Source organism: Phyllopteryx taeniolatus, chromosome 4 (genome assembly GCF_024500385.1).
Source record: "Phyllopteryx taeniolatus isolate TA_2022b chromosome 4, UOR_Ptae_1.2, whole genome shotgun sequence".
NCBI lineage: Eukaryota > Metazoa > Chordata > Actinopteri > Syngnathiformes > Syngnathidae > Phyllopteryx > Phyllopteryx taeniolatus.
Genome location: NC_084505.1, coordinates 31694582 through 31718841, shown reverse-complemented (window position 1 = coordinate 31718841; position 24260 = coordinate 31694582). Strand labels below are relative to the sequence as shown.

The 24260-nt window shown below is 41.3% G+C and overlaps 3 protein-coding genes across 5 annotated transcripts; 2 read left to right on the top strand and 1 right to left on the bottom strand.

The window, feature by feature from the left end:
- Nucleotides 1-266: 266 nt before the first annotated feature.
- synpo2b (synaptopodin 2b) lies at nt 267-10127 on the bottom strand. The gene is made up of 4 exons (XM_061771714.1): nt 9962-10127; nt 6967-7695; nt 4291-6269; nt 267-1611 (listed from the first exon to the last, which is right to left on the bottom strand). Exons 1-4 carry the CDS (start codon nt 9969-9971, stop codon nt 1138-1140), a joined length of 3192 nt encoding a protein of 1063 aa, XP_061627698.1. The 5' UTR covers nt 9972-10127; the 3' UTR covers nt 267-1137.
- An 808-nt stretch (nt 10128-10935) lies between these two features.
- On the top strand, nt 10936-17896 carry LOC133477208 (solute carrier family 22 member 7-like). 3 transcript variants are annotated; one of them, XM_061771717.1, is made up of 11 exons: nt 10937-11371; nt 14550-14653; nt 14740-14894; nt 14981-15149; nt 15237-15360; nt 15457-15566; nt 16204-16251; nt 16351-16418; nt 16500-16608; nt 16681-16887; nt 17748-17896. In XM_061771717.1, exons 1-11 carry the CDS (start codon nt 10997-10999, stop codon nt 17776-17778), a joined length of 1500 nt encoding a protein of 499 aa, XP_061627701.1. In that variant the 5' UTR covers nt 10937-10996; the 3' UTR covers nt 17779-17896. The 3 variants fall into 3 exon arrangements, with proteins under 3 accessions (XP_061627702.1, XP_061627701.1, XP_061627700.1); XM_061771716.1 differs by having other exon boundaries at nt 16204-16418; XM_061771718.1 differs by lacking the exon at nt 17748-17896 and having other exon boundaries at nt 10936-11371; nt 16204-16418; nt 16685-16827.
- A 141-nt stretch (nt 17897-18037) lies between these two features.
- On the top strand, nt 18038-23196 carry LOC133477207 (solute carrier family 22 member 7-like). Its single transcript, XM_061771715.1, has 10 exons — nt 18038-19525; nt 19597-19700; nt 19925-20079; nt 20693-20861; nt 20973-21096; nt 21196-21305; nt 21988-22202; nt 22282-22390; nt 22727-22933; nt 23010-23196. Exons 1-10 carry the CDS (start codon nt 19145-19147, stop codon nt 23047-23049), a joined length of 1614 nt encoding a protein of 537 aa, XP_061627699.1. The 5' UTR covers nt 18038-19144; the 3' UTR covers nt 23050-23196.
- The last annotated feature ends 1064 nt before the right edge of the window (nt 23197-24260 follow it).

Genomic DNA, 24260 nt, shown 5'->3' with positions numbered 1-24260 from the left:
CTACTGGTCTATAAATCACTAAAAGGTTTAGGTCCTGAATACATAAATGAAATGCTAATGCAATATAAATCCAGTAGGCCTCTGAGATCGACAGACACAGGTCAAATAGTGGAGCACAGAGTCCAAGGCAAACATGGTGAAGCAGCATTTAGATATTATGCTGCACACAAATGGAATAAGTTGCCAACAGAAGCGACGTCAGCCCCAAGTGTGCATGTTTTTAAGTCCAGGTTAAAAACACAACCACCCAAAATAAACATATACCCCCCTGCAATTCAAAACAATTTTGGGTACCTTCGCATCAGAGAATGATGATGTTTTTACCTCTCAAATCTATTGCTAGATATTAATAGAAAGTAAAATAAAATAAAATCCACTTTGTCTATAACATTTTCAAGTTTAATACTGCACGTATATAATTTCTCCAAAAGGTGCTAACATTTTCAATGTACATGTGATTCTCCACATCAGTGACACAAAAAGGATGACTATGCATGCAACGCACACATGCGCACACACCTCTCCTAAATCCAATTTTAAAAGCTTAACATGCTGACTCGAGGTTCATTTTCATATTGAGAAAACACTCTTAGAAAATGACAGTCACACACAAATGGGGTAAAATATCCACTCATTATACGTTATCTGCTCTTGAACACTCCAACGTGAAATAACCTTAAAATGTGTGAAGCACTGTAAAAATGGTGAAATGAAAAATTGATTATGTAACAGTCGTCGCAATTAAAGTTTAGTGTCATGTGTCACCAACAGCACGAGTGGCAAAATGTTTCTGACAGTCATCTAAACCATTAAATATTACCTAGAAGCTTTTCAATATTGCTCATAAAGTAATTTCTTATAAGCAACACACTAAATCAATTGAAATGTTTTTTTTCCCTGTCTAAGCCAATCACAGGGCACGTTGATAGCCATACATTTTCAGACAAATGAACAATTTCGAGTCTTCAATGACCATAACATGCATTTTTGTGGGAAGAAAACCCGCAGAAGCACTGGCAGAACATGCAAAATCAACAAAGGGAAGCCTGAACCGAGATTCAAAGCCAGAACCTCAGAACTGTGAGGCAGACGTGGTAAACACTTTCTTCACTGTGCTGCCCCAAAGTGTTACCCTGCTTATATAATTCTGGGCTTATCTGCAGACTTAAGTGGCTGGGCTGGTCTAAAAGGAGGCCCGTAGACTGCTGTTGATTTGTCACGTGCACATTTCACCCTCATAGGCACTGAGGTCACGTAAGCCGGGGCCGTATGACAGTGACCCTGACTCGCAAGTGGTGGATCAAGTGACACCCTGCGCTTCCATTCCTCTGGGGGCTCGGGCAGGGACCTGCGGGGCCCCGCGGCCTGGACACGTGAGGCAATCGGCGACAAGGCGTTCTGGATCGAGAAGGCGTCGTCCACTGAACCGAAGGGGCTCCTTGATGCGGCCTCCCAAGGTGTGGGCAGCTTGTAGGACGCTCGCTGAAGAGACGCTCGATGTTGCTGTGCTGGGGAAAGACTTGAGCGAGGGTTCTGTGTGCCCACAAGAGACATAGGTCCAGAAGAAGAGGAGCGCCTGGGCAGGCTAAGGGAGCGGCTTCTACCTTGTCCCTGAAAGAAAATACACTGAGTCAGTGATTCCCAACCCCGCGTCTATACAGGGGATCATCAGGTGTGCTGCAGGAAATCATCCAATTTCACAAAAATTTGTCTGAATACTATTATTTATTCATTACAAATACCTTTTTGTTTATGTCATTAAGCCAGCGATGTCGGTTACCACTGCAAAAAAAAAGAATCTGCTCTGAATTCCCTTACCTGGCTAAATAAAGGTTAAATAAAAGAAAATAAATTGAATTAGCTTCCGCTAGATGGCAGAATGTTTCCACCAGTTGCCATTCATACAACAGCATAAATCATGGCTTCCTGCCAGTTATCAGCTTTGTGTTCAACTCGACAGGTCTATTTGTGAATAAATTAAGACGAGAGCATTGTTATTTTAGTTTTGGGAGAGTTTTGTATGGTGTGTTGCCGTGATATTTTTCTCATGTAAAAAAAAAAAAAAAAAAGTGCCGTGGCTCAATAAAGGTTGGGAAGAACTTAAGTGTCCAGTAAGTACTGCACTGAATTGTTTTAAAGCAGTTTTGTTGACTTTGCTGCCATCCCCTGGCCACGCTATTTTTTTACTTACATGTTTGTCTAATGAAATTATATTAATTTCAAATAGTATAAGTGTATGCACATAAACGTATTCCTATCGTGTCTATTTTTTTTTAATGTATTTGTTTTTTTACATGGACATTGGACCATTTGTATTATGTGTGTATTATAAATTTTGTCTCCCTTAAGGAAAATGTACAGACTTACAAACATTATGTATTAATTTGTTGGTTTGTTTACTGTAGTACAATACAGTATGGAGTGGTTGTCACTGTTGCCTGGCAACGGCAAGTAGCTTCCGGGTTCTATACCATAGACTCCTTCCTTATTTAGTCTAAGCTAACGTCTTTGACAGGGGTAAAATGACACTATCGTAATGTGTTGTTTCATTCAAAAGTAAATACTCTTATACTTTACGTAAATGCAATATAAACATAATGTTTGGCGGTTTCTTGTTGCTAGGCAGAATTAGTGACGTCACCAGTAAAAGGAATACGAACAACCAGTTGCTAGTTAGCGTGTTAAAGGTTCATGGCACTTGCGAAGTGTAAATAGTAAAAGTACTGTATAAACGTAAGTACAGAAAATGGTCAGAAGTATTCTAACTAGCTGTTGTGTTGTTATTGTACTGTATATATGTATATGTATATGTATATAATGACAAAAGAAACTCCACTAAAACTGTTTATTCTAACTGGAAAGGACTGGTAATCATTTTTCTTCAATTTCAGCACACCGCTAAGTACAAATGAGGAAGGGCTTAAGTAATATTGTGTGATCCTCTTAGTTAATGAGCTAGCATTGAAAGAATGTTGGCTAAAGTTTGACAGAGCCCCCTATAGTAATTAATAAATTGCTTGTTGGCCAGTTTGGTGTGCTAATTACACTCTCTTAGCAGATATTCTGATTTCAGTCTTAACAAATTTCTGTTAAGCTTAATAGAGACTGCCGTCCCAAACATGAAAATAAAATATTTACGTGGCTTTTGTCACATACATAAATTACAAAGTTGTGTTGTTCTGGGTTTAAGTTGATACCACAAATAATGGGTTCGGGTAGCAGATCGTATGGGCAGGAAAGGAAAACAGATGAGAGTGGAAAAAGCGCAGATAAAAAAAAAGCAGTAGCTGGACACAGAGGAAGTGCACAAGAATGAGAAAAGAGAAATTTTAATTGTGCTGAAAACAAGATGTGCATGAAAGAGTTCCATATGAGAAAGACAGACACAAGGAGATAAAGACAATATTTTTTTTTTTTAAATCACCAAATGTGGCACGTAAGGATTTGCGCAATCAAATTTCTACAATATATTGAACTTCTTTGGCAAAAAAAAAATAGGATACAAAATGTCTGATGACTTTCGGAATGAGATTGAAGGAATTAAAATTTATATCTAAGAAGTGCATGCAGTTTTCTCCCAAACACACCTTATTGTTAAATATATTCAATCAGCACATACAGTATGAGTTGCTGTGAATCAAAGGATTCATTATACATGAAAATGTACGATACATTGTCACTGCTTATCATTATTTAGGTGATATTTTGTCTTTCTGAATATGCATGTTAAAACAAAATATCTTAAGATATTTTTTGAAGTATCCTGTACACGTAAGCACTTCTTAAGAATTATTCATTATTCTCTGACTTCCTGTTTGAACAACTTTCAGGAAGATGATTTGGCAAAGCTTGAGGTTTGTATTCCACAGAAGCATGCTCAAGCTCATACTATGACACATGCTGTCAAGTGAAACATTTTATAGGCCGCTTTTTTCAACAACCATGTCCCATCATCACAGTGTTGATTGCATCGCCACAGCAAAGCTATTTCTGGAGCTAATTTAGCATCGCAACAGGCCTCCAGTGTTTGGTTGTTGCTACCGACTTCTTAGCAGAAAATTTTGGCCGAGGAGCCAGTTGACGTTGAGCAATTAAACATGCAGGAGAGAAAGATGAAGCTAAGCCGCCATCTCTAGATGGCTGCTGGAAAGGCGTGCTTGCAGCATGAATGCTTGGTGCTTGCTTGGCGCTTGTCTGATGGCCAGTGTGCTTTTCATCCAAGTGACCGCCTATGGCGAGAAGCTCAGCCGATTTGGTGTTTTGCCGAGCAGATGAGTTTGATGAACTTACCGGTCCAGAGGACTTAGCTGAGGACTTAGCAGAGGCCTCTGACTTGCTTTCAAAATCAGGCTCAGTGATATTAGGAGAATGAGAATGGGCAGACCTTTGTTTGAGTTTTTTGGTCATCATAAACTTTGAAGGCTGGGCGGGTTTAGCGGTGGGGCTTTTAGCCTCTGGAACTGCATCATAGTGGAACAGTGATGAGTCCAAATGATACGGCTGATGTTTCATGATATCTAAAGTGTTGAGCTGCTTTGGGACTGATTTTGGTGTCGCTGTGTTTCTCATTAACGGTGCTGTTTTTACTGCTGGGGGATTATAAAAAGGGGAGTGAAGTGGATTGTAAAATAAAGAGGGTGGTGCGCGAATATTGGATGAATATCTCCAGGAGTTGGGTAAGGACATTGTTGGAGAGGGGCATCTTGTCTGGTTTGCTGTTGGATCGCCGACAACAAACTTCTCCATTCTGGACTGTCTTTTGGAAAACAACTCTGCACCTTTTCCCATCGTGGTGCGATCATCAGCGGCGCGATCAAAACCTCCAGCAAAAACTTGACCTTTTGGCGGAACCAGTGATATTTTTGGTGTGAATGATTTCATTGGTTTTGGTGGACAAGAGGCAACAGAACTTGATGCATTGTCTTGCTTGCACCTACTGATTGACTGTGGGTGAATTGGGCTGAAACTAGGACCGTGTGTCTGCATACTCACAACGGATCTTGGCAGAGGTTTGTTCCAGCTAGTCGTGGTTGGATGAACATGAGGCTGGGAAGAGGAGCTGATTGATGCCTGGCCAACGGCAGGTGTTTGAATTGCTGCCTGGGCTCGATCTGCTTCCCAGCATTTGGCCAACTTTTGAGGTTGAGAGCAGTCCTGATCAAAGTAATGGTGCTGTCTCTGGGGTCCCCCAAGATACTTAGGTTGTGTCACTGAACTCCTTGGAGGAATACAGGGTTCACTAGGAGGGCCTCTTAACCAAGGTGGGCTCTTTGGATTGATAGCAGGCTTTGGTGCAACCGGGGGTGGGTTCTTAAGTTTAATTGCTCTGGGTTGCATGAAGTTACAAGCTTCAGCACCGAGGCTAAAGCAGTCTTCTTCTGACTCCGTGTAAGCTCTGCTTTCCCGAGGGTCTGATCCTTGTTTGGTTGTCTGGTGCTGTTTGCTAGAGCTTTTACGCCTTGACTCTGGAAGGCTGCAGGTCTTTATTGCCGGAACAGATATTCGCTCATCTCTGGAGGCTATGATGTCTCCAGTCGGAGACCAAACCTGTCGGTTTGGGACGATAGGAACTGGTGCCTTGAATATTGACTCTGCTTTTTTTCTCACTGGAACAGCACCAGCAGGCATGCTGGGATCAGCTGGCCCAACTTGGGCTCCTAAAAAGGGCTTCGCTGACCTGTTTGAAACCAAAGATCTTTGCTGGTTCATCTGATGAATGTGTCTATGCATGTAGTTTCCCTGTTCAGATTGATCATGCATTTTGCTCATGTCATACATATTGTTTGCTACTGTATATCCAGGTTCTGACCGTCCTTTCAAATGTAATCCTTTATTATAGCGTTCTTGCTGCAAAAGTACTTCTTCCATACGTTTACGACGGTGCGCAAACATCAAAACTCCCTTTCCTTTTGTCCCAGGTAACACTTCCATTTCTTGAAATCTTCCCCAATTCACACTTAATTCATGCTGGCGGTGATATATCGAGTATTCCTCTTCAAACTCGGAATCGCTGGTCCCGACAAAGTCCAAAACCCCTTCTTGTATTTCCTCTGCTTCTTCTTCCAATTGGTCTTCACTGTCAAACTTACTGTCACCAGTCCCGTAACTTACAAGTGTGTACTTCTTCACCCTTTGCCGGCGTTTTTTGAACAGTAGGGCTCCCTTATTTTGGGGGTTGGGTGCATCAGTCAGAAGGCGAGCGATTCGCTTACATTTGGACTTGGTCTCCTTAACCTGCCTTTGTGATTGGCTTTCATCTTGACCAAACCCTAAGCCAAAGACAGGGAGAGAGGATGAACACGTCAATGCAAATACAACTATTGGTCTTGGAGACTAACTCTCTGATTATATTTATTAACACTGTAGGTCTCGCAATATCCTACCTCAGCCATCTTTGTTAATTGTTACTTTCATATGAAGTATAGGTAAACTCGCTAATAGGAAGTCACTGACAGCTTGTAAAGCTTCTATTGCAAAAGCAAGCATTCTAATAAAAGCATCATATTCACTTACAGCTAATTTAGGGAGGTGTGTCAGGCAGGCAAAGTAGAGAGCTCACTTCGGACGAAGGATCGGATGACAGACTGGTGAACACATGCTGGTGTCCGTCAAAAACGGTTCTGCCGGCTTCATCGTGTGGTCATATATTATTCTTATCCCACTCTAGCGATTAAAGCCATGGGAATTTTCTGTCTTCCTCAAATAGGCTCTGCATTACCATATCAAAATAACTATCATCGACTATCATTGGAGACCTGTTTCACTGTTTTAAATGTATTCTTTACTTCATTTAATGATGACAATTTAAAGAAAAGGGATATTATGACTTGCTATAGTTGAGTTAATAAATGCACGTATTTCAAATTTGAATCTAAGCAACCACTAACTGTACAGTTTGTGCTACCACTACCATCCGATAGCAACAGGATTATACAGTTGAGAGAAGAAGCGCGATATTGTACTTACGTGTACACCTTGCCCTGCGACTGTCCTGTCTGCACAGAACTGTGTCAGACTCTGAGTCCCACTTCTCTGTCTGCTCAGCCCCCTCATCTGAGATTCCAAAGGAGACTGCAGCAGGTGGTGCCTCACTGCTCCCTCCTTCCTCTGAAGATTGAACCCTCCTGTTCCCAGTCCCTTGGCCCTGCCTATTACTGGCCTTCGGGGGCTCATCACTAGTGGTCAGGGTCGAGGCCGAGGCCATTTCAGGATCATATCCGAGGGAGGAGGACGATGAAAGTGAGAGAGGCCTTGGCATTTGTCCACTGTGAGGGTCATGGCACTCTGATTTTGAGAAGAGTGACGTTGTTGAGGTAGTTGGTGAGGTTTTGTTGTGTGGGATCTTTCTTGGGTCAGTCAGGTAAATGTCCTCTTTTTGGTATGAATCTTCTTCCTCCCCCCCGCTCAGGTCATACAAGGACCTTTGTTCACAAACCAGTTTTGGGTCTTGTGATTCTAACAGTTCTGGGTGCCCAGCATCAGACTTGAGGAAAGAAAATGTTTGTGTGTCCGAGCTTCTGTCTACATCACTGAATTCCACTTCACCATAGAACTCTGTCGGGGATTCAGTGATACGAGTTGCTTGGGAACCATCAGAGCCCGACCAAGAGACCGAGGCATCCATGTTCTCTGGATCCTCAGCTTCCGGTTCCATTTCTGATTCACTTACGAAGTCCTGAGCGTCACCAACAATACCTTAGATATAAGACAAACAGCTGTTTATACTTGTTTTTCATTGCTAAGATTAAGATATTCAAGGATCACACTTCACAGGTCTTATAGGGAGTGCAACTTTGCTTTTGCAGTTTCATTCGAGCTCTAAATGGAATGGTATGTAATATCGTGAGGAAAATAGCCTTCCCGTCCAGCGGCACAGAAAAACAATTGGGTGGATGCTCTCCAAGTAGTCCTGTTTATAAAGGGAGGGTTGCTGTCACCTTAACAAGTGCTGCAGCAACAACATTTCCATTTATGACCGACAAACTGGACTATTTGTTTCATATGATGAGGAAATGGTATATTGTACGCCCACAACTAAAGCCATTGTTTATTAGTCAATGGTGTTATAAAATGCCATTACATTTTTAGCTGAATCAAAAAAGGCTTGTCACCAGAGACATTGGCATTGTCATGGTTTGTGTATTTTAGATTACATTTAGTTTAGTTTCATGTGTTCCTGTGTCCCACGTTCATGTCTTGTCTTGCGCGTGAGATTTTTGTTTCCACCTGTTCTTGTTAACCCTGTTCCTTGTGTCAACCAATCAGCTCCCTGCAACCACGCGTGCCTTGTCCAGGTGTTTGTCGTTCTCTCGTCAGTCTGCTTGTATTTAGTTCCCTGATTTTGTTCAGTCTGTGGGTTCATTATGGTTGCTGTAAGTCACGTCCCTAGTCATGTCTCGTTTCCTGCTTTGTTGGGTTTACTCTGAGTGTTTCTTTGTTACTTTGATTGTTGAATTGATGTGGGACTTTTAAGTTAGTATTTTGATTTTTCCATGTGCCTTGGTTGCCTTTTTTTGTAAATAAATTATTTTTTGAGATGCCTGCATTCCCGCCTTGCCTCCTGTTTCACTGCATTTGGGTCCACCACCTTTTTGCCAAACTCCACCACAAAAACCCGCTACTCTGACAAGCTGGGCACACAGTCATGACAGTGTCCATCCTTTGCCACAAGATGGTGTCATAGTAGTGGTTATTCTTTGAGCTAAGCCTGACGCGTCAGTTAAAATGTCGGCCTTATCCGCAGGGTAGACAAACACAAAATGGTTAAAAATGAACCTGGTAGGGCTCAGTGATGATTTGGTGAAAAATAAGAAACAATCTTTCGGAGTGTTTATTTTTTTCATTGCCTGTGGTTTAGTTTAAGAGTCTGCTTTGACATTTGGCCGTGTTTTATTTGTACACATGTAATTTGAAGACTAAACTGGCAGACTCAGGTGAGGGGTGTGCAGAATTGTGAGACTATTCTCAATTTACTCAACAAAGTTGCACCCTAAATCACATAGTGTCATAGATTGCTAACACTGAATCTTTGGCTTGTATGCAAGATATATTATGTGAAACTTTGTTTGTGTTGCAATTTAGGACAATACATACATCATTGCATCAGACTACTACAACAGAAGTTGTACAGGCTTTTGCATACTGTCCCCCTCTCTTCACACTTGGTTCCACTTCATTTTACCACTCAAGACTTGCTTTGGTGCAAGAATTTCTGCTTCCAAGTAAGGCATTACATTTGCTATGATTGCCCAGCTCCATGGCAACAGGAAGTTGGCATCCTTGAAAAAATGAGTGATCTTTTGCTCACCGGCATGACCCCCTTCAGGAGTGTCAGATTAGATGTTTCCATCCGTATTACCTCAGCCAAGGAGGTGATGCTTTTAGTGATGTCAAAGTGTGTTTTGAGTAGGATTACCTAAAGGTTGTGGTTGATGGACTTAAACCAAACTCTATGGAGTTCGGGGTTCTCTATGGAGAAGCTTGGTGGAGGTTTACACTTATTTCGTTTGCCCTAGTCAGGAGCTCATATCATCAAGTATTGTAACAGAACCCAAGTAACACATACAGATCTGTCTTTAAATAGATATAACAGCAGTATGATGTTTTTAAAGCAAAGAAAAATAGCCAAAAACAAAAATTGTAAACTAAAAATAATATTAGTCCTAGATTCTGTTGCTAGACATTCAATAGAATGATCACATTAGAAAATAAATCCACAACAGGAAATGTAATTAATAATTTGAATTGTCTACAGTATTCACATACATACTGTACATGCATACACTACACAGTATGTGTGAGTATGTGCAGTATACTGTCTCGTATATGTATGTACAATATATATGTACTAAAAACTACCAGAGACAATAATCCGTTGCACATCAAGCACATTTTTACATACAGTTACTTCGGCAATTTTCAGGGTTTAACAAGAGAATTCAATGGACAAATGGCTACTTACAATTATTCATAGTTCATTTCTCGTCCTTGAAATAACTCCTAGTCCATCATTAGTTGATATGCAGCTTTGTACTCTTTATATCCTTCTTGTTTGAGGGCCCATAGATGGAAATGTTGAATCCAAGCACAGAATAGATGAATTAAGTAGAATAACAGATGTTTGGGTCACCAACCAACTGGCTGGAGTGCTGCTTAGCTCCTTCTCTAGTCTATTTAAAGAGCGAGAAGAGGTGTCGATGCTCCCCTGGACACAGTTGAGTTAGCATCTCACATGGCTCCAGCAAGGACAAATCATGCCCTTGACTACAGCATGTATAGACCACTTTTCAAATGTGCATTTATTTTATAATCAAAGATTAGACTTTTTATAGACTGATGTGCATGAAATCAGCTCTTTAAACTAACACTTCACTCTCTTTGACAGGATGTCCTTAAATGGATGCAAATCAGTTTGCAAACCACAAATTAAAAGCTGTTAACCATGATTTGAAATCTATTTGAGTTCTCAACAGTTGACGTCACCCAAGGAACAAGCATTGTCCATCCTGTCAATCATCTATTCATTCATTTTCTACAACACTTCTCCTATTCGCGCCATGGGTTAGGGGGAGCCAATCCCATCCACCTTTGGGCAAGAGGTGGGGCACAGACAGTCAGGTTGCTAGTCAGTCCGAAGGCATTAAGCAAGACTCATTTGTCTTAATTGACTGCACTGACTTGGTTTGAATGTGTAAAAAGAGTGAACAATGGTCCAATAGCCTAAATCACTGGTTTGATGAAAGAATAACAGTGTATCTGTCTCTTCTATTGTGAAGCATGCGCGCATGTCTAGGGGGATTATGTGCAAATTAGGTAACATTCAAGTCGGCCTTTACCCACCACACATCACTAAAATGCAAAAAAAAAAAAAAAACAATGGTTAAGGGAATTTGTAATTATTAACATTGCAATGATAAATCTTACCTTGCTCAGGGCAGAGCACACTCTACTTCTTCTTTGTGGAAGCTCATCTCGGTGACTGTGGAAGCGACCCAAAATGAAGTTTGACAACATACTCTCAGAAATTGGCGGGGTTGGAAAATTCCAAATTAAGTTAATCTTGATCCAGGTCCTATCTCGAATCACACTGCCTTGTCACTTCCTGCTGAATAACTTCATGGCGGGGGTTCCCTCTCACCACTGCAACATCAGCACTCTGGATAACTTAAACGTCTCCTCAAATTTAACTTGGGAACAGAAGCTGGCCATTGGTATTCCAACAGAGATGGATGGGACTCTGAGCTCCTGTCTGATGTTCTCCAAGCCTCGACTTCCACGCCTGTTGAACAGCAGTGAGGAGTCATCGGTTGTTCACTGTCAAAATGGATGGGTGTACAGCAAAAGATATTTTAAATCAACATTGGCAACAGAGGTAAGTTAGCTTTTCTTTATTTTGTCATTCAAGTCAAATTTAATGTATATAGCGGCAAGTCACATCAAACGTCATTTTAAGGCACTTTACATATGGAGCAGGTGTAGCGCCACGCTCACACATTAAGAAACCTACTGAACCCTGCATGAGCAGGCACAAGATGACGTTGACCCAAAAAAAAACACTCCTTCTAAGGAAGAAACCTTGAACAAGCCCGAGACGCAGTGTGAGGTGGCCTCCTGCCTCGACCAGTCAGATTGAGATAGATTAATAGAGGAACGGGACAGCAAGCAGAGAGAAAGAGCGATAAAGTAGAGGGATTGCATAGGAAAGTGTGCGTACTGTATTAATTGTATTACCAATAATAATGCTATGCTGATAAGCAGAATTAATGGTATCACGGTGGTGCCTTGTGATACAAGTGTCCCAATTTATGAGTTATATATATTTATATAACTTATATAATTTATATATATATATATATATATGTGTGTGTGTGTGTGTGTGTGTATATATATATATATATATATATATATATATATATGTATGTATGTATATATGTGTGAAAACAAGTGAACATTTCATTAAAAAAAAGAGGTTTCAAGCTGTCTAGTGCCACTCCCAACTAAAACTAAACATACATTAAATTATGTATTTTATATTTAAAAATGACTAAACTAGGATCGCCTTAAGAACGGCCTGCTATCTTAATGCTAACATATAATGGTAACTCCCATTAACATGCTAACAGTGAGCATCGATTGTCGCGGTTTGACAGCCCTTTAAGCAACACATATTTGAACACAAATGATGGAACAACACGTGTAGCCAAATGATATAACTATACTTACATGAATATATACTCCATCCATCCATCCATTCTCTACCGCTTATCCGGGTCGGGTCGCGGGGGCAGTAGCTTCAGCAGGGACGCCCAGACTACCCTCTCCCCAGCCACTTCATCCAGCTCTTCCGGGGGGATCCCGAGGCGTTCCCAGGCCAGCCGAAGGATGTAGTCTCTCCAGCGCGTCCTGGGTCGTCCCCGGGGTCTCCTCCCGGTGGGACATGCCCGGAACACCTCACCAGGGAGGCGTCCGGGAGGCATCCGAATCAGATGCCCCAGCCACCTCATCTGGCTCCTCTCAATGCGGAGGAGTAGCGGCTCTACTCTGAGATCCTCCCGGATGACCGAGCTTCTCACCCTATCTCTAAGGGAGAGCCCGGACACCCTGCGGAGGAAACTCATTTCGGCCGCTTGTATCCGGGATCTTGTTCTTTCGGTCACGACCCACAGCTCATGACCATAGGTGAGGGTAGGAACGAAGATCGACCGGTAAATTGAGAGCTTCGCCTTTCGGCTTAGCTCTTTCTTTACCACAACGGACCGATACAAAGTCCGCATCACTGCAGACGCTGCACCGATCCGCCTGTCGATCTCCCGTTCCATTCTTCCCTCACTCGTGAACAAGACCCCAAGATACTTGAATTCCTCCACTTGGGGCAGGATCTCATCCCCGACCTGGAGATGGCATGCCACCCTTTCCCGACTGAGGACCATGGTCTCAGATTTGGAGGTGCTGATTCTCATCCCAGCCGCTTCACACTCGGCTGCGAACTGCTCCAATGAGAGTTGGAGGTCACGGCTTGATGAAGCCAACAGAACCACATCATCTGCAAAAAGCAGAGATGCAATACTGAGGCCACCAAACCGGACCCCCTCTACGCCTCGGCTGCGCCTAGAAATTCTGTCCATAAAAGTTATGAACAAAATCGGCGACAAAGGGCAGCCTTGGCGGAGTCCAACCCTCACCGGGAACGAGTCCGACTTACTGCCGGATATGCGGACCAAACTCTGACTCCGGTCGTACAGGGACCGAACAGCCCGTATCAGGGGGTTCGGTACCCCATACTCCCGAAGCACTCTCCACAGGACTCCCCGAGGGACACGGTCGAACGCCTTCTCCAAGTCCACAAAACACATGTAGACTGGTTGGGCGAACTCCCATGCACCCTCGAGGACCCTGCCGAGGGTGTAGAGCTGGTCCACTGTTCCACGGCCAGGACGAAAACCACACTGCTCCTCCTGAATCTGAGATTCGACTTCCTGACGAATGAATATATACTGTATAGTCTTTATCCTGTATTAAAAATGACTAATATTATAACAACTTATTCATTTTTGTCTGTACAGCAGGGGTCACCAACATGGTGCTCATGGGCTTGTTCTAAAATTAGCTCACCAGTGATGGGACATTGTGATTTTCTAGGAATGTTGTAGACGTGATCAATAGAAAATGTAAACCGTTGCAGAGATTTAAAGAAATTTGACTATTACTGTTGTTGATACAGGTGTTGTTGTGCCCATTGTTTTCTCATCCCTTTGACTTGACTTAACATTGTTTTTGTTCTTGTTTTCCTACCAGGGAAAATCATTTTTGATAACTGCTGTGATAGAACATTAACATGAGCAATGTTTTCACCTAGACCAATATAATTATTGATAGTAAGATGTAATCAAATGTAATTTAAGCAGATTTGTTAGTTCAGAAGTGTATATTAGACTGGTAGTCCTTCGAATTTATCAGTACCCAAGAAGTAGCTCTCAGTTCCAAAAACGTTGGTGACCCCTGCTGGACAGTATTATACTGCCTCCTGGTGGCCAAGGCTGGCACAGCAGAAGGAGTAGCACACTGAATTGGACTGAAGCATTAAATCATGATGCATAAAATGTTTTAATGCTTTATGTACGAATTAATTATGTTATTATTCTGCTTTTATAATGTACAAAATTTCAGAGTGCTATTTTTTTCTCATTAAAAACAAAGGATAGGCTTTTTTTGGCGGGGATGATGGAACAGATTAATGGCATTTCCATTTATTTCAATGGGTAAAAGACGATTTTGACTTACGAGTGTGGTCACGGAAAAAAATTACATTTGCATCTCAAGGCACCACTGGACTACGACAAAATGAATTGGAGCAAAGTGTTGCTGTTGTTGGCTCCACTACTGGAATCGCAGGCACCTACTACTGGTCAAAGGGGGAAAGGAACAACAAATACATCCAAATTCACGTCCAATTGACGGATTGCTTCCAAGTGTGAAACATGATCATGATGAGGCGCATCTTTACCTTGCACAGTACAATTGTCAAATATAATATTTTTGTTTCTTCACAGTGGGATCTTGTGTGCAGCAGGAAAGGTATGAACAAGGCAACGGCCACCATCTTCTTCATTGGTGTTATGTTAGGAGCCCCTTTGTTTGGATATCTTAGTGACAGGTAGATTGAGCTAACCTTCTATGTTTCATGGAAACTAGATTTCTGTGTCCCAGTAAATAAAGAGTATGCTTCTTTTTTCTGACCAGGTTTGGCAGACGACGGCTGCTCCTGGTGTCCTATCTGACAACCATGACATTTGCCGTGCTAAGTGCACTCTCCACGTCTTACGTAATGTTTGTAATTATGCGTTTTTTTACTGGGATGTCAATTTCTGGAATAAGTATCATCTCTATTGTTCTAAGTACGTGAAAGCTATATTTTTCTTGGAGGCTAAATATTGCACCACATTGACTGACTATTCAGCCTTATACAGAGTTATTTTCCCAGATATAGAGTGGTTGGGCGTGGAACAGAGGACTCTCTTTGGTGTAATCTTCAGCCTTGATTGGACACTTGGAAACGCCATACTGGTTGGAATTGCACGCATGATAAATGAGTGGAGGCTTCTCATTCTGGTCGTGACCTCGCCCCTGATATTGGCCCTGGTTGCTTGGAGGTATTCAAGGGTCAGAGATTCCAGTGTGCATGCAAATACTTTGGAGGTGACACCATTTATTTTTTATTTTTTATTTTTTATGTTCAGGTGGCTTCCAGAGTCTGGGAGGTGGCTCATGGCTAATGGGAAGGTCGATGATGCCCATTATTACATTAATCAGTGTGCAGAAATGAACAACAGAAGCAAGTGCATGGCCAACATCACGCCAAGGGTACATTGTTACATTTTTTTTTTTTTTTTTTTTTTGCTTTGGTTCAGTCAGTGTAGAGGTGAGCATGCCGAAATCATTTGTGTCTTTGCTTTGCAGATGTTACTGGAATCAGTGGACACTGACACCGATGACAACAAGTACACCTTTGTTGATCTTTTCAAAACAGCAAACATGAGGAAACTTGCCATATGCTCTGGGATTGTATGGTAAATTAAAGTTTTTAAAGAATCGGTGATGGATACATGTCTCCACCTGTCGTACTCCCTTTGTCGCTGAGGAATTAATTGATATCGCAGGTATATCCGAATACTGATTATGTGGCTGGAGCGCAAAGGTTACACCTTTGTTGAAGTTTTAAGACTGCTAATTTCAGATTTCTGGAATCGCAAATTAAATACTGTGTGTTAAATGGTGAGTAGTCACTGATGGTGTAGTGGTATACTCGCCTGACTTTGGTGCGGGCAACGTGGGTACAGTTCCCACTCAGTGACGGTATGAATGTGAGTGCGAATGGTTGTCCGTGTCTGTATGTGCCCTGCGACTGACTGGCGACCAGTTCAGGGTGTAGTCCGCCTTTCGCCCGAAGTCAGCTGGGATAGGCTCCAGCGGCCTGTGACCCTAACCAGGATAAGCGGTGTTGAAAATGGATGGATAAATGGTGAGTGTTAAAGGAGAGGTTATGTAGATTTCGGAAGTCTGGACAGAGCCAGCCTCCAGCCAATCAATGTCTGACTTACCCCACAAATGTCAGGGACTATGTTTTCTTACAAATGTATGAAACTGCATGAATGGTTAAAATCTTTAATGTGTTCAAGCTTTAATGTGTACTTTCTCTTTTTTCAGGTTCGGAGTGGCGTTTACTTACTATGGGATAACTCTGAATATCAGCGGGTTTGGATTAAACTTGTACCTTACTCAATTCATATTTGCAATAATCGAACTGCCAATGAAAATTGGCCTTTATTTCTTATTGGAAAATATTGGGAGAAGGCCGGCTCAGGCAGGAACCTCGTTGTCGACCGGACTCTTCCTTTTCATCAACTTGTTTGTCTCGAAAGGTTTCCGTTCGTCATCATTTTTAGCATAGGGCAGGATTTACATATAATATATCATCTGATCAATGTTTAAACATCCCTCAGATAAGTGGGTCATTCGTACGATTGTCGGAGTCCTAGGCAAAGCCGTGTCAGAAGCGTCATTCACGATCATATTCTTCTACACAATTGAACTATATCCCACAGTCATACGGTTAGTCAGTAACAAACAATTTTTAATCTTCCAATCCGGTGTGGCATTACATGAACCTTTTTTATCATCCAGACAGAACGGTGTAGGCTACACTTCCTTTGTGGCGCGACTGGCTGTGTCCATATCGCCGCTGATTATGCTTCTTGAGGATCTTTGGCCTCTCCTCCCCCCTATGACTTACTGCGGAATGGCGGTCCTGTCTGGTTTAGTGGTGTTGCTCCTGCCTGAAACACAAAATACCAGAATGCCCGAGTTCATTGAAGATATTGACAAGCCAAGGTAAAGTGCTATAACCCCTTCTGGCATTGCTGCTCCTTTTTCACCGCACGGTACCTAGTTGGCTTAGCTCAGCTCCACTTGCTATCAGAGCTTTTCTATTGGCAAGAAGATGCCATTTGAAGATGTTAGCAGTCGGCTATCTCGCTTCCTGGGGCAATTTGTACCCTTACCTTGGACACCAGCCACATGCTGCATGGGTTTGACAGTTTCCCGCAGTACAATTTTAAAGCCGAAAAAACTACTATCACAAACTGAGCCAAAAGTGGAGCCAAGTTAAAAGTCCCATATTTTGGCTGTTTAGACCTCTCTAGAGTGAGTCTCTAACATGGACTTAGTATAAAAGAGTCAATTTCATTTGAAAAAACACCTTGGTTTTGTCATACGAGAGTTCAGAAAAGGCCCGTCTGACAGATACTTCTGTTTGACCCAGTTTTGTATCCGCTTTGTCCGTATTGGTGTTTGTTATGTTGACAGCGCGAGCTCTGGAGCGGAAAGGGAAGGCGGAGATCTTCGATAGTGACGTAGATAAGCTTGAGAAATTCAAATAACCTGATTTCAGGCCTCTCAGCAAAAAAAAACATCTGGAACTCAGGAATGCGTGGACGATTTTAATTCATATTTCACGTGTTTACTAAGGCCCCATAGAGACAATATTACATCCCAAATAGTAGAAAAAGATGGTTTGACAAAATACTGTATTGTCCCTTTTAAGATGAGCTAAGCAAGTACTGTGCAGTGAAAAATTCATCTAAACATTTACTCCTGATGAAAAAAAAATAATAATAAAATATTACCATTCAGATACTTGTCTGAGTATTTCTTGCATCAAATTACTAATCTACATTTTGTACACATTACAGGGAGAAATTATCAAGGGGGAAGACAATCTAATGAAGAAAATAATCCATTGCTGTGTAGCATGGCTATGTTGTATTTTCCGTCTGCACAAGGAGGCAAAGAACCGTGGAAGTGCAAAAGTATTTGGCAATAAAGTTTGAATACACAAGAACTTGACTTTTCATTTTACTGGATTTCAGGGAGAAAGTAACCTGTGTAGGAGATCATTTGTACAGGGTGTCCATAAAGTCTCTCATGCAATTCAACAAATTTATTATGAAAGCAAATGAAAAGACTAATCTGTGAAAATTATTACAAACTAAGGGATACCCCTTAGTTTGTAATAATTACTTTGCTGCCTTTTTTATTTTATTTGTGTGTGTGTGTGTGTGTGTGTGTGTGTGTGTGTGTGTGTGTGTGTGTGTGTGTGGACAGGAGGGCGTTTTTGATATTTGTTTCCATCCATAAAGTTCTTGCGCTCCCCACAAGTTGACAGACACGGCCACAGTGGATGTCTTCCATATGTATTCGTATAGCTTTATCAATTTTGTTTCAATAAATCACAATGCACATTGTGCCTTTTTTTGTATAGTAGCCATTTATTTCATCAACACTGTACCTGCAATACACAAATGGAATGTGATTAAAACATTCGATAACCACTGACAGAACTAACTGATAAACATATATAATCAATTGTTTTTTATTTTATTTTTTTTTAATTAAGAGACGTTGTAGACACTGCGTATAATGTTTTCTCTTCAAAATACGAAATATTTATTTGTCAAGTGCACAGTCCAAACACAACAGTAACACTAAGCAATCAAATTCTTACTTTGCGAAAGTCCAAGTCCATACTGACATGCAAAATATTGTCAATACCCAACCAGTTTGATTCATCAATGATAAAGCAATTGTTTGGAATCATCCGACTTCGAATAAAATACAATCCCTGAAACAGATTTACATTTTGGCTTGAAAGTATAATCAAATATCAGAACATCTCAGTTTCTCTGTGGAAACTTTTCTTCTGTCATTATCCAATGCTCGAGAGGAGCCCCACACACCATAATTGTGTAAGTAAGTAAATTAAATATTATCCCGTGACAGCCTTGTCAATAATAACAGAAGTTCGTTCTCGAGTCAATTATTACATTATTATTATTATTATTGGTTCAAAGCACATATAGGTTAACACCAGCTCAAGCCATCAATATTGTTCTTGTAATGTATAATTGCAGCAACTGGCAACTCATTTATTCTTAAAATAGGTTACTTGCCAAATCGTGGCCATACATCTGCAAAACGAGAGCGTTCTCAATGTGTCACGGCGATCTCCATAACTGTCCATTAACTCGGGCTGCAAGACTTTCCTGTTTTATTTGTGCCTCGCTCCACATTTGCCAGTCGTACTTTCACGATGAAGTTCGATGACGTGTTACCAGAAGTGAACGGCTTCGGGCCGTTCCAGTTTAGGCTGATCCTCGCGTTGATGATTCCTCGACTGATTTTGCCCTTTCAATTTCTGCTGAATAATTTCATCGCATTTATTCCTTCTCACCACTGCAACGTCAGTGCTTTAGATGATGGGGGAATTTTTCGGGGTCTCTCCAGTGAGGAAAGGCTCATTGTTAGTATTCCAGTCCAGGACGACGGGAGTCTGAGTTCTTGTCAGATGTTTGCAGAGCCTCAATATCATCTGTTGCTGAACTCCTCCAATACTACAGCGCTACCTACAGTTCTTTGTCAGGATGGATGGGTGTTTGATGCATCCACCATGAAGTCTACTCTGGCCACTGAGGTGAGTTGGAACTGAATTTCCCTATAAAGAATCAGATCAATCTTTAATTTTCCAACAATTGGCTTTTACAGTGGGATCTGGTTTGTGAGCGAAAGAGAGTGAACAAAACCACAGCCACTATCTTCTTCCTTGGCGTCATGCTTGGAGCAGCGGTGCTTGGTTATCTCAGTGACAGGTACTCCTGATTTATGTACATGTATATTTGTTTGCGCTAAGAAATGCATGCATTCATAGTTTATTGCTGCAGCATATTCATCTTTTGAGGTAGTTCCTTCCTGATCCCTTACAGCTATCAATATGAATGCAAGATTATAGATTCCAAAAGTCCAGAAATGTTCGCAGTGATAAACACTAGACATTGTTTTAGTATCTCTTTTAATTCCTTTTTTTTTCTGGCAGATTTGGTAGGAAATCAATGCTATTGGTGTCCTATCTGATCACCACGATCTTCGGATTTGGAAGTGCTCTGTCATCTAATTACGCCATGTTTGCAGTCATGAGGTTCTTTGCCGGTTTTGGAAGTTCTGGAGTCAACGTAATCAGCGTGGTTCTGTGTGAGTTTAAGCTTAAATGTTTGGATTCGTACTTCTGGGGGCATTAAAGTTAAGTATGAATAATTATCTCTTGAGTATTTGCCTAACGTTAATCTTAGCCTAAGTGATTCCCAACAACTGTGTCGTGGCACATTAGTATGCTGTTAGGTGTACTGCTGAAAATTATCCAATTTTACTCAATTGGTCTGAAAATGCAGGTCAGAGAATGGATGGATGGTTGGTCTGAAAATAATTATTTATTCCCCATAATCCTGTTGCCATCCATACAACAAAATAAATCATGACTTCTTGTGACGGTATCAGCTTTGAGTTCAACTAAACAGGCCCACATTTCACACGTAAGTAAGTAAATTATAAGTATGTATGTAAATTTGAGAGTAAACTAAGACGAGATGTTCATTATTTCAGCATATACACTTTTTGTTTGGTGGTGTCCCGTGAGATTTTTCAAATGTAAAAAAAAAACAAAAAACTTGACTCAATCAAGACTGGGAAACACTGACTAAACTTGACTTTCCACCAGCCTAGAAATCATCCTTTTCTCGGTCCTGAACAAGATTGCGATGTGACTAGAATGTTCTCTAACTGATGCAGTAATGATCTCTCATCGTAGGTATAGAATGGGCGGACATCAAGCGTCGGTCTTCTGTGTTAATTTTACTAAGCATGGACTGGAGTTTGGGCAGTTCGCTGCTAGGTGCTCTGGCCTATTTAGTGAATGACTGGAGGTACTTGATAGCCGCCTCAACCAGCCCGCTTTTGCCGGGAATCATTTATTGGTGGTAAGAAAAAATAATCAAGTGATTTTGTTGAACAAACATTTTTACAATCACGGCTAAAGCAGCTGTACCGTTTTAAAACATGCATATATGATGTGTTGTTTGTCTATATAGGTGGCTACCTGAGTCTTCCAGATGGCTGATAAGCCAAGGGAAGGTTAACCGTGCTTATTTTTACCTAAACAAGTGTGCAAAGGTAAACCGGAGAGAGCAGTTCATGAATGACCTAAAACCTGAGGTGCAAACACTTGTCGGCGAATTTGTCAAGACTGACACCATTTTGTTTTTCTTCTGTATTTAATTTTTAAAAAATTTACCCTCTTTTTCCATCACCCAGGGTTTGTCAAAAATCATTGTGGTAGAAAAAGAGAAAAGAAAATATTCTGTTTTGGATCTGCTGAGGACTCCCAGGATGAGGAGACTGACTGTAATTTGTGGGGCTGTGTGGTATGTCTTCTATAACTAGATCGTTGTATGCACCTTTACAAGACTTTGAAATCGTCCCTTTATTACAGTGATTCCCAATCACAGTGCTGCGACACATCGGTGTGCGATGAGAGATCTTCAGGTGTGAAATGACCAATTTGAATCGCGCTTGTCCTCATTAGGCTGACACAGGGCGAGAGGTGGGGTACTCCCCGGACCGGTTGCTATCCAATCGCAGGGCACATCGAGACAAACAAGCATTCGCACTCTTTAACGGGTCTTCAATGTACCTAACTTGCAATGTTTTTGGAGTTCGGGAGGAAGCCGGAGTACCCGGAGAAAACAAAACATGTAAACTTCACTTGGGACTCGAACCCACAACCTCCAGACTATGCGGAGCTTACCGGGGAAACGCAGCAGTTTATAGTTTGAACTTTACGGTATATTGTTCCCATCTGACATTCTGCCCCTTTTGACAGTGCTGCAAAAAGCTAAATAAAAATTAACATGCCTTGAGTTAATCCTTTGACGCTTTTAACTGAGGTCGAGATTTTTGTTGCGGGAGGTCTCCTGTGACATCATGCACCATGACAGTTTTTGGTGAACATTTTAGTTGAATTCTGAATTGTAAGACCTTTGACTTCAGTGCTTTCACTGTCTTGTAATTTTCGCATTGGGGCTTTATCTGTTCTTCCGCTCATAGGTTTGGAGTAGCCTCCAGTTATTACGGAATCAGCTTGAATGTCGCTGGATTCGGCGGGAACATTTATGTGACACAGTTGATCTACGGATTCTCGGAAATTCCAGCCAAAGTTTTCTGCTTCTTTTCCTTGAACAAACTCGGACGAAAGTTCAATCAGATTGGTGGACTTCTTCTGACTGGACTGTGTTTGTTTTGCAACATGCTAATCCCGCCTGGTAAGTGGACGAAAGTGACAAAGCGGAAAGAACTGGTCAGTGGGCTTCAAAATGTGCTTCTTGGATGTCTTCTTTTCAGATATGGCAGCATGTCGGACAGCAGTGGCGGCATTGGGCAAGATGTTTTCTGAAGGAGCTTTTACTGTTTTGTATTTGTACACAACTGAACTATATCCTACAGTATTGAGGTCAGTAAAAGAAAATATACAGTACGTAGCAATTAGGGGAAAACTTTATTTCTTTACATTCTATTTTATTGGGTTATTTTATACAGTAAACAATGTTCAGTGCTGTTTTTCTTATGAATTGGTGGGCTAGAGTGGATGAGCGGCATTTCCATACATTTCAGTGGGGAAAGTTGAAATATGAGTGATTTGTGTTATGAAACAAATTAAACTTGTAATTCAAGGTACCACTGTAGCTCACGTTTCGAACACCGTTTACCATGTCACAAAGATTCCTTTTTTTTTTTTTTGAAGGATTGACATCCTGAAAGTTGTGAGTTCTTATTTGTGTCGTCACAGGCAAAACGGTTTTGGCTGCTGTTCCTTCCTATGCCGTCTCGGTGTGGCAGTATCTCCTCTGGTGGCTCTTCTCGAGGAAGTGTGGGTTGGTTTACCAAGACTCACGTTTTCCATAATGGCTTTAGGTGCTGGGTTGTTGACCATGCTTCTTCCTGAGACAAATAACGCCCACCTGCCGGAGACAATTGAAGACGTGGAACGGGCGAAGTAATTAATTTTGGAAATATTACTCATGATAACAGTTAGAATTTAGGAAATGACACTGCTCTATCCTTTGTTTCAGAAGCTCGGAGTCCACATCAAACAAGGACGCTCCACCATAGTTTTTGCAATTGCAATGAAAAAAAAAGAAACAAACTTCCAACGGAATGAACAATTCTCTTTGATAACTCTGTAGATCACACAACATAATGTTGAGCTGTCTGTTGTTTGTTTCTTTGTATGATTCAATAAAGATTCCGAAACACAAAGCAGATGTGTGGTTTTAACTTCATGAAGCTGAGAAATCGATTACCGTGAAGGTTAAATCTTTACTAAACTGGATCCAACAGAAATTAGCATCTATGGTGCAGTGTTTTAGCCCTTTAAGCAATAGATAGAACACGAACCGTGCACTAACAATATGTGGATAGACAATATAACAGCACAGCGCATATTCTTTATCCTCTGTGTAGAACGACTAATATTAGTACCGTACTGATGAGCTGAGAGAGAAGCTCTCAATTAAGCGTCATTATGAATCACACTTGAGTTCTCGGAAAGACGCGCCCTGCTGCAATACGACTGGCCGCTGCCTCCACGCGAGACCGTGGAATTGATAATAACGCCTCAATGAACAGTGGCATATCCAACAGTCTGTCTTATACTCCCCCCAGGTGGTCAAGGTGGGCACACCAGAAGGGGCATCATGCGGGCGTTCAATTGATGCAGTGTGACAAAAAAAAAAAAAAAAAAAACAACAACGGTTGAATTCCTTTTAATTCTATTATTTCATTATGTCATTCTCAAACTCTATTTCAAAGGCCTTAGAGGTCTGAGTGATGCAATAAATAAAACGAAGAGCTAACTAAGCAGTTTAATAGGTGGAAATGAATCTGCACCCACTTAACCGCCGTGGCTGACCATGCAGTTCCTTCTGGATCAAAGCATTACAGCGATCCTTTTTTTTTTTTTTTTTTTTTTTACTAAACAGGCTTACTCAAATGGATCTAACCTAACTATTGCCACTTGGTATTGTTTAAAAAAAAATCATCCAGACTTTCTATCTTGAGGCGACAAAATGCCACATGGCTCCAGCAGAGTGAAGGAAGAGGCAGAGTTTTCTTCTCAGTTGAGTCTTCAAGAGAATAAAGCTATTTCCGACACTTTAAAATGGTTAATAATGCGTAAAAATAACAATCGACGTGGGGACAGGCCAATAGTATTTGATTTGTGAAAAAAGATGAATTCAACCATTGTAGAAAATGGATGAATAACCCTGTTCACCTCCCGTCACCCAGCAGGTTTTGAATATGGATTTAACTTTCTGACAGCG

What these genes read in the sequence shown, in the direction of transcription:
- LOC133477208 (XM_061771716.1), top strand. Translation starts at nt 10,997, where the DNA reads ATGAAGTTTGACAACATACTCTCAGAAATTGGCGGGGTTGGAAAATTC. An exon ending in TTTGGATATCTTAGTGACAG is followed by an intron (nt 14,654 to 14,739) that starts GTAGATTGAGCT and finishes TTTTCTGACCAG; the next exon opens with GTTTGGCAGACGACGGCTGC. An exon ending in CTATATCCCACAGTCATACG is followed by an intron (nt 16,609 to 16,680) that starts GTTAGTCAGTAA and finishes TTTATCATCCAG; the next exon opens with ACAGAACGGTGTAGGCTACA.
- synpo2b (XM_061771714.1), bottom strand. An exon ending in TCGCAGGGCAAGGTGTACAC is followed by an intron (nt 6,270 to 6,966) that starts GTAAGTACAATA and finishes TCTTTGGCTTAG; the next exon opens with GGTTTGGTCAAGATGAAAGC. An exon ending in CAGCTAAGTCCTCTGGACCG is followed by an intron (nt 1,612 to 4,290) that starts GTAAGTTCATCA and finishes ATTTTCTTTCAG; the next exon opens with GGACAAGGTAGAAGCCGCTC.
- LOC133477207 (XM_061771715.1), top strand. Translation starts at nt 19,145, where the DNA reads ATGAAGTTCGATGACGTGTTACCAGAAGTGAACGGCTTCGGGCCGTTC. An exon ending in AGTCTACTCTGGCCACTGAG is followed by an intron (nt 19,526 to 19,596) that starts GTGAGTTGGAAC and finishes TGGCTTTTACAG; the next exon opens with TGGGATCTGGTTTGTGAGCG. An exon ending in CAACATGCTAATCCCGCCTG is followed by an intron (nt 22,203 to 22,281) that starts GTAAGTGGACGA and finishes TCTTCTTTTCAG; the next exon opens with ATATGGCAGCATGTCGGACA.